Raw genomic sequence first — 7,511 nt, 5'->3', positions numbered from 1 at the left:
AAAAAGCCAAAGGAACCTTCAGGAGGGTCTGAAGCTTTTCTCTGCATCTCAAATCAGGATGTGATTTTTAGCCATTTTCTGTGTGATTGTGGCCAAACTCTCCAGCTCCCAGCCAGAAGGGCTGAGAAGGTGTCGATATAAAGTTCTTCAAAACCCAGCTCTGTTCTTATTTCTGAGCAAGAACACTCAGCTCTTCCTTTATACTTTGTTTTATTTACCTTTGAGGCTTCTCATGAAAGCAAATTACAGAGCAGAGCAGGGCAGTGAGACCATTTTATTCCCATTAAAAAGTGTTGGTTCTCTCACTCCTCCAGCCTCTGCAGGGCTCCTCACGAATCACTTGCAGATGAGGTATCTGCTGCCTCATCTTTAAAAAAACAAATAACATACCTGAGAACTGCCAATGGAATTCTTTCCCCCTCCTGTCTCCAGCTCCCAGGAACTGTAACTTTAATATTTTACCTGGCAAGTGAACAAATGTGCATTGGGAAGGTTTTTGTTGCCTTGGGGCTTTTGGTTGTTTAGATTTGTCAGAACTCTGAATAGTTAAAATCAGAGTAGAATTTGAGGTAAACAAGAAAAATCAAACGCTCTACTTGTGCTGTTTGGAGAGGTCACTTTTTGCAGACAGAAGTGTAATTTAAAAACTTTTCCAAACTAATCAAATGCTGGTGACAGGATGCACATGGAACCTCTTGAAAGAGCATAAGTGGCTTTTCTCAGAAAGAGAAGTACCTTTTGGGTAACCTTTCCACAAGTAAAGTATCAAGCTCATTGGACAACTTTTCCCATTTGGAAGCAATAACTGATGTACAAAACTTCTGCCTTAAAGATGAACTTTGGGATCTGTGGGTACTTGCAGTGATGGTTTCTCTGTGTTGTTTCAATGATGCTCTGTTCTCTTTGTGCAGACACCCTGCTAACAGATGTCTGCAGTTAATGGGTCTTCAGTGCTGAAGCTCTCAGAAGCTTTAAATTGTTTTCTTGAATACTAAGTGTAAGTTTTATGTGAGAGATTTTCTCTTCTGCCTTGCAGTGGCTTGCATTGTGTGATTCCAAGTTCTACAGCACGTGTGAATATTCTGTGACTAAAACCCCAAACCCAAACAGCCAATACCCAACCAAGCAAGAGCAAAGCCCCAAACCTAGAAAGGTCGAGTGTATTTGTCAGCAGCCTTCATTCCTGGACAAGTCTGAGCTTTGCTGTGCCCTTCTGAGGTTATTTTCTACAGGAATTTGGTGCTGCTGCTTGGCACGTTGCTGCAATAAAAGTGTGTATTTGCAGGGAATCTGCTGGGTGCAGAATTTGGCTGGCTTTATGAAGTAGTAAATTTTCTGTTGCTTAATCTAATATTCTAGAGAAAAACAGTTGTGCAGGCAAAGGAGAATGTTTCTTCACCCTCCAGAAGTGCCATTAGAGATCTTGATCTTGTTATAGTCTTTGCTATTACTTGTAAGAACTGTAACGTATTTAAGGTCTGCTGCAGTCAGAAAGCACAAAGAAAAGAGTGAGTGTCCAAGAGAGAGCAACCAACTGTGCTGAAGCCAGGGAGGCAATGCTGGGGCCAGCCCGCTGCCTCAAGGATCAAATCAGGGTGAACTGAACCTTCTTTTACCTTCTGGTGGATCAACTGAGCCCTGTGCTCTGCCTCTGTGATGTTAAACCCTGCTCAGAACGTGTGTTGCTCTTTGAAGTGACAATGTCCATCCTGCACCTTCACTCAGGGTTTTCTCTCCTTTCCCAAAGGCAGACTTGCTGTCCCCTCTCCATGGAGGTGGCTGGGTTTTGGTGGCACTGGCTGAGTGCTCATATCCACAGTTGGGGCTGGAAGATGCTCTGGGTTCATGCACTTTTGAAACCCGGGCTGCTCCTGGCATCCCTGGGCAGGATGGGCTGCAGGGACAGGGGACCCAGAGAAGGTGCTGGAACAGAGCAGATGTTGACAGAGGAGCTCTCAGAGAAGAGCTCCACTCAGGCAAGGACACCAGACCTGGAAATGGCAGTGGGGCTGAAGCCTGGGTTGTGTGGGGCTCCTGGGCTGGCTCTGGGAGTGTCACAGAACTGGGACTGGGACCAAGGCTGCTCACCTGTCAAAGAAACCAGCCTAGAACCGAACAAACTGGAGCTGGGGGTGTCCCCCATCTTCTAAAGCTGCACTCAATCATCTCCTGGCTTGGCAAGTATTTGGATGTGACCACACCAGGGCTCCTGTATTTATGACATCCCCGTTGATCTGAGTTACTTCTTTTCTTGTCTCTGGTTTCTCCTGCCCTCATTTATGTGCTTGGCTGTAAATGCCTCCTCAGACAGGAGCATGTTGATGAGCCTTAATGAGTTAATATAATCCCTGTGAGCTCTATACTGCTGCTTAAAAATACTGGCTGTGGTTGCTTTAAAATACAGTATTTTCTGCAAAGGTGGATCATGGCACCAGCTGGAGGGCTGCAGTGGGGTTGGGACAGCTGAGGTCTCCATGGAGAAGCATCCCTGCACTAGCCAGCCTTTTCCTGCTGCAGGCTCATTTGGAAATGGCCTTTTCACACAAGACCAGTGCTTAATATATCACTCAGGCTTTGCTCATTGTCTACAGTTAGTAGTCTAACCTAGGCTCAGCAAAGTAATTAGGAGAAATAATTAACAGCTCTCAGTGATGAGGCAACTTCTCTCTCCCTCCCCTCTCCCTCACCATGTGGTGCACCTTGGTAGTGACTCAGAAAACACAAGAGGACATTATGAATCAAAAAATAAGTCTTTACCTGTAATTAACTGTGCACACAAAAAGGAAAACGTGGTGATCAAGCAGCCATTAATAGTTGCTTTACTGGAGGAGGATACACCAGAATCAAATGCTCATGATAAAATGTCCCTTTAGGTCGTGGTTCTGTTATAACATTTAATCCAAACAAAAATAAGTCTCTACCAAAAGAAGGATTTGACCCGTACACCATACGGACATGTGTGGATAAGACACTGCACTCCTCACGTTCCAAACGCCTCACGGCCCCTGTGCTCTCCCTAAGTGCAAGAAAACAAAACCCAGCCATGAAAATACAAAATCAATGCAGCAACTACAGTCGTAGGCAACAGTATGTGCGTGGCCAGGCCAGGCCCGTGTTGGGATGTGGGACAATGCAGCAGGGATGGACCAGAGTCCCCTCTCCCCTCCCTCCTGTCCCCTGCCTGCTGTGTGCTGGGGCTCTGCTCTTGTCATCACCGGCTCTTCCAAACCAGGACGCTAAGAGGAGGGAAAATAAAAACACCACCCCGGCCTATACCAAAGTAAATCAAGTAATAATAAAAAAAACCATCCCTCGGATCGCGGCACTGTTTTGCCCGGAGCCCGGGCCGCCCTGTGCGGAGCAGGACAGGGTCCCTGTGCGCAGGGACGGGCCGTGTCCCCAGGGCTGCTGATGTCCCCGTGTCCCCAGCGGGCACCCCGGGCTGGCTCCGCGGGCAGCCCTCAGCTCCCTGCGTACCTCTCTGCTTGGAAAGTGGCCCGAAAGACGTCGTGCAAGTCCTAGCGTGAAGGAAGGCGGAGGAGGCGGTGGGGACGGCCACCCGTCACCTCGGTGTCCCCGTGTCCCTCGGGCTGTGCAGCCTCAGAGATCCACCCAGCCTGGCAGCCGCAGGGCCAGCAGCCCCAGCGCCACGGTGGCCAGGCTGCCACCGGCACCGGGGGCACCGTCACAGTCCTTTTTGTCCACTTCACACCTGGACTGCTGGCACAGCACGCCCTTGAAGCCCACGGGGCAGATGCAGCGCTGGTTCTGGTAGCAGGTGCCGCCGTTCTGGCAGAGCAGGAGCTCGTCATCACAGACATTGGCTGCAGGGTGACAGGGAGAGGTGCAGGGGTTACCCTGCAGGTTAAACCCCTTGGCTGCTGTGGGAACTAGGTTTTAGCTCCTAGGGGTTAAATTATCCAGCCCTCCCAGCGCTAGAGTCACTGTTAGATTTTCTGAAAAATCCCCTTGCTCAGGATTTCTCTCCTGGGAAGCTGACAAGCCCCAGAGGAAAAGGAAAACAATAATTATCTGATTTGCTTCTCCTGTGTTTTGCTGGTTTGGAATGTGTTTGAACACTGTTTACCAACAGGTGATTGCTTCATTGGTTTCATGTGAATTCTTTTTAATTATTGGCCAATCCCAGTCAGCTGTGTTGAGGCTCTGGAGAGAGTAATGTGTTTTTCAGCAGTATCTTTTAGCCTTGTGTCTGTATCCTTTCTGTATTCTTTAGTATAGTTTAGTATAGTATTCTTTAATAGAATACAGATAATAAAATAATAAATTAGCCTTCTAAGAAAATGGAGTCAGATCCTTCCTTCCTTCCTTCCTTGTTCATCTAGAAACCCCACAAATACAAGACTAGAGCAGTTCCATGGCCAGCAGAATGCAGTGGAGGCGTGCAAACTCCATGGCCAAAGCTATAAAGTAATTTTATATTTGGGAGGAATGGCTGGAATCTGCTCACCCTGCACCCCGAGCACCATGGGGGCACCCAAGCCAACGGTGCTGGAGCTGCTGCTCCTGTTTGGAGGCATCTCTCAGCTCCCTGGCCCTGGTACTCACGGAAGCAGCCCTGTCTCCAGTAGTAGTTGGGCAGGCAGTCGTCGCACTTGGGCCCCGTGGCGCCTTCCCTGCACTCACAGTAGCCGGTCTCATTGCAGCGGTCGTGCATGGAGCCAATCTGGTTGCAGTTACATTCTGGCCAAAGACAGGGAGGTCAGAGCCTGTCCTGCCTGGGGTTCTGCCCCTGAGGGAGGGGCTGGGGGCTTTGGAGAGGTCTGGAGATGTGCTGTGGAGGAGAGCTTAGGGGGCTGGGAGGACACGCTGGCCTAAGAGGCCCCAACAGTGCAAACAGCCATGGGTGCAAGGGCCACCCCTCTCTGGAGCTGAGCCCCTCCTGGCTGGGCAAGGCATCTGAATTCAGTCACAAAGGCTTTTTACTGTGAAGGTGGAGAGGCCCTGGCATGGTTTGCCCAGAGAAGCTGTGGCTGCTCCATCCCTGGAAGAGTCCAATGCCAGGTTGGATGGAGCTTGGAGCACCCTGGGATAGTGGAAGGTGTCCCTGCCCATGGCAGGGGGTGGAACTAGACAGTTTTCAACCCAAACTGTGATTCTAATTTTTAGGCTTTGTTTTCAGGGAAGAGATGCCTTGGCAGGCTGCACAGACTGTACCAGCTGCCATCCTTGCAGAGCATGCAGGTGGGCCCCACACCCTCCAGAGAGGGGCTGAACAAGGCCCACTCACAGAGAGAGAACCCAGCTGGGGCTGTGCTCACCTACACGGACATTCTCTGCGCTCACCTATGCAGACATTTCCTGTGCTCACCTACACAGACAATCTCAATTCTCTCCTATGCAGATAATTCCTGTGCTCACCTATGCTGACATTCTCCATGCTCACCTGTGCAGACACTCACGGACACTCTCCGTGCCCACCTACACAGATATTCCCTGTGCTCACCTACACAAACTCTTCATGCTCACCTTTGGAGATATTTCCTGTGCTCACCTACACAGACATTCTCTGTGCTCACCTGTGCAGATATTCACAGACACTCTCTGTTCTCACTTATACAGACATTTCCTGTGCTCACCTACACAGACACTCTCCATGCTCACCTGTGCAGACACTCCCACACTCTGTCCTCACCTACACAGACATTCTCTGTGCTCACCTATGCAGACATTCTCTGTGCTCAGCTATGCAGACACTCACAGACACTGTTCTCACCTACACAGACACTCTCCATGCTCACCTACACAGACACTGCTCACCTATGCAGACGTTCCCTGTGCTCACTTACACAAACTCTCCATGCTCACCTATGCAGATATTTCCTGTGCTCACCTATGCAGACACTCTCTGTGCTCACCTATGCAGACACAGACACTCTGTGCTCACCTACACAGACACACTCTGTGCTCACCTATGCAGATGCAGACACTGTGCTCACCTACACAGACACTCTGTGCTCACCCATGCAGACTCTCTGTGCTCACCTATGCAGACACAGACATTCTGGGTGCTCACCCATGCAGACACTGTGCTCACCTACACAGACACACTCTGTGCTCACCCATGCAGACTCTCTGTGCTCACCTATGCAGACGCAGACACTGTGCTCACCTATGCAGACACACTCTGTGCTCACCTATGCAGACACACTCTGTGCTCACCTATGCAGACACTCTGTGCTCACCTATGCAGACACACTCTGTGCTCACCTATGCAGACACACTCTGTGCTCACCTACGCAGACACTCTGTGCTCACCTATGCAGACACAGACGTTCTGTGTGCTCACCTATGCAGACACTCACAGACACACTCTCTGCTCACCTACACAGACACTCTGTGCTCACCCATGCAGACACTGTGCTCACCTATGCAGACATTCTCGTCGTCCAGCTCGGCGGAGCTGTTGCGGTAGAAGCCCAGGCGGCAGTGCTGGCAGTGCTGGCCCCGCGTGTTGTGCTTGCAGCTCACGCAGGTCACCACGTTCAGGAAATCGATGTAGCTGCAGCGGTTGGAGTGGCCGTAGCACTCGCAGTCTGCGAGGGAGAGGAGGGGACAGCTGGGGACATGGCGATGGAGTGCTTTCCCTCGTGGGAGGAGGAGAGGAGCCGCTGGGCAGGAGGGTCCTGCTGGAGGGGATGCCATGGCCACTGCCAGAGCAGGGCTGAGGGTGCTGGGCAGGAGGGGTGCTCACAGTTCTCCACCACCATGGGGGGATCGGGCTGGAAATCATCGCTCAGAGAGCAGAGCAGGGTCAGGGTCCCTGTAATCTTGGGGTGTGGACAGGCAGGAGCCAGCCCCTTGAATCCCGGGACATGATTTCTTTCAGAAACTGAATAATTATGGGAGCAGGGAGTGGAGAGGAGTCAGATGTTAATTACAGAGCTGCCTTGTTAACGAGCAGAGCCTGGTTTGGCTCTGGGGAGGCTGCAGGACCTGTGAGGAGCCCTGGCAAAGAACAGAGGGGACTGTGGGATGGGGCTGGCAGAGGGTGCTCTAGAGGAGATTGAGCCGCTGCATATCCAGGCGAACTTCACAGCCTCTCCTTTTCCCCTCTGAATCCCTTCTCAGCCCCTTCCTGTTGTGAAGGGTGCTGGCTCTCAGGTGAAATGTTTAAAATAAGCCTATGCAAGGCAGTGTGGCTTGTGTGGGACCCTTCAGCAGCTGGTGGACAGGTGTGTGGAGGTTTGAACCAGGGCTTGCCTGGCACAGCATGGCCTGCAAAGGCTGCTGGTGGGGTGGGAGATGCCACCATCACTTGGCCAAATGCTCCTGTCCCCAGGTCTGGCCTCTCTCAGCTGTGGCACGTGTTAGAGAACAATCTGTGGGTGAAATTGTAGTCAGGGGAATTGGACTTTGTCCTTCTTGTGCTTGCTTTTTGTTACCATGGCTTGGGATGGTGACAGCCTTGCAGTGGCAGATCCAGGTGCTGGATCTTACTGGGAGTGCATAGATATTTGAGTTTATATGGTGAGATGTGCAACTCAGGAGAA

The 7,511-nt window shown here is 51.0% G+C and overlaps 1 protein-coding gene across 4 annotated transcripts in view; it reads right to left on the bottom strand.

The window, feature by feature from the left end:
- Positions 1–259: 259 nt before the first annotated feature.
- NTNG2 (netrin G2) overlaps positions 260–7,511 on the bottom strand; it is a 51,420-nt gene continuing 44,168 nt past the window's right edge. For 3 of the 4 annotated variants that reach the window (XM_064393902.1, XM_064393903.1, XM_064393904.1), the window contains exons 6-8: positions 6,387–6,554; positions 4,567–4,701; positions 260–3,824 (exon numbers count right to left, since the gene is read on the bottom strand). In XM_064393902.1, coding sequence (XP_064249972.1) covers positions 3,601–3,824; positions 4,567–4,701; positions 6,387–6,554 — 527 coding nt within the window. In that variant the 3' untranslated portion in view covers positions 260–3,600. Of the gene's footprint in view, positions 3,825–4,566; positions 4,702–6,257; positions 6,308–6,365; positions 6,555–7,511 lie in introns of those variants that run through there. The other variant, XM_064393905.1, reaches the window with a different exon arrangement.

The sequence above is a fragment of the Passer domesticus genome, chromosome 18, assembly GCF_036417665.1.
Source record: "Passer domesticus isolate bPasDom1 chromosome 18, bPasDom1.hap1, whole genome shotgun sequence".
Classification (NCBI taxonomy): domain Eukaryota; kingdom Metazoa; phylum Chordata; class Aves; order Passeriformes; family Passeridae; genus Passer; species Passer domesticus.
This window is presented reverse-complemented; position numbering and strand designations above follow the sequence as displayed.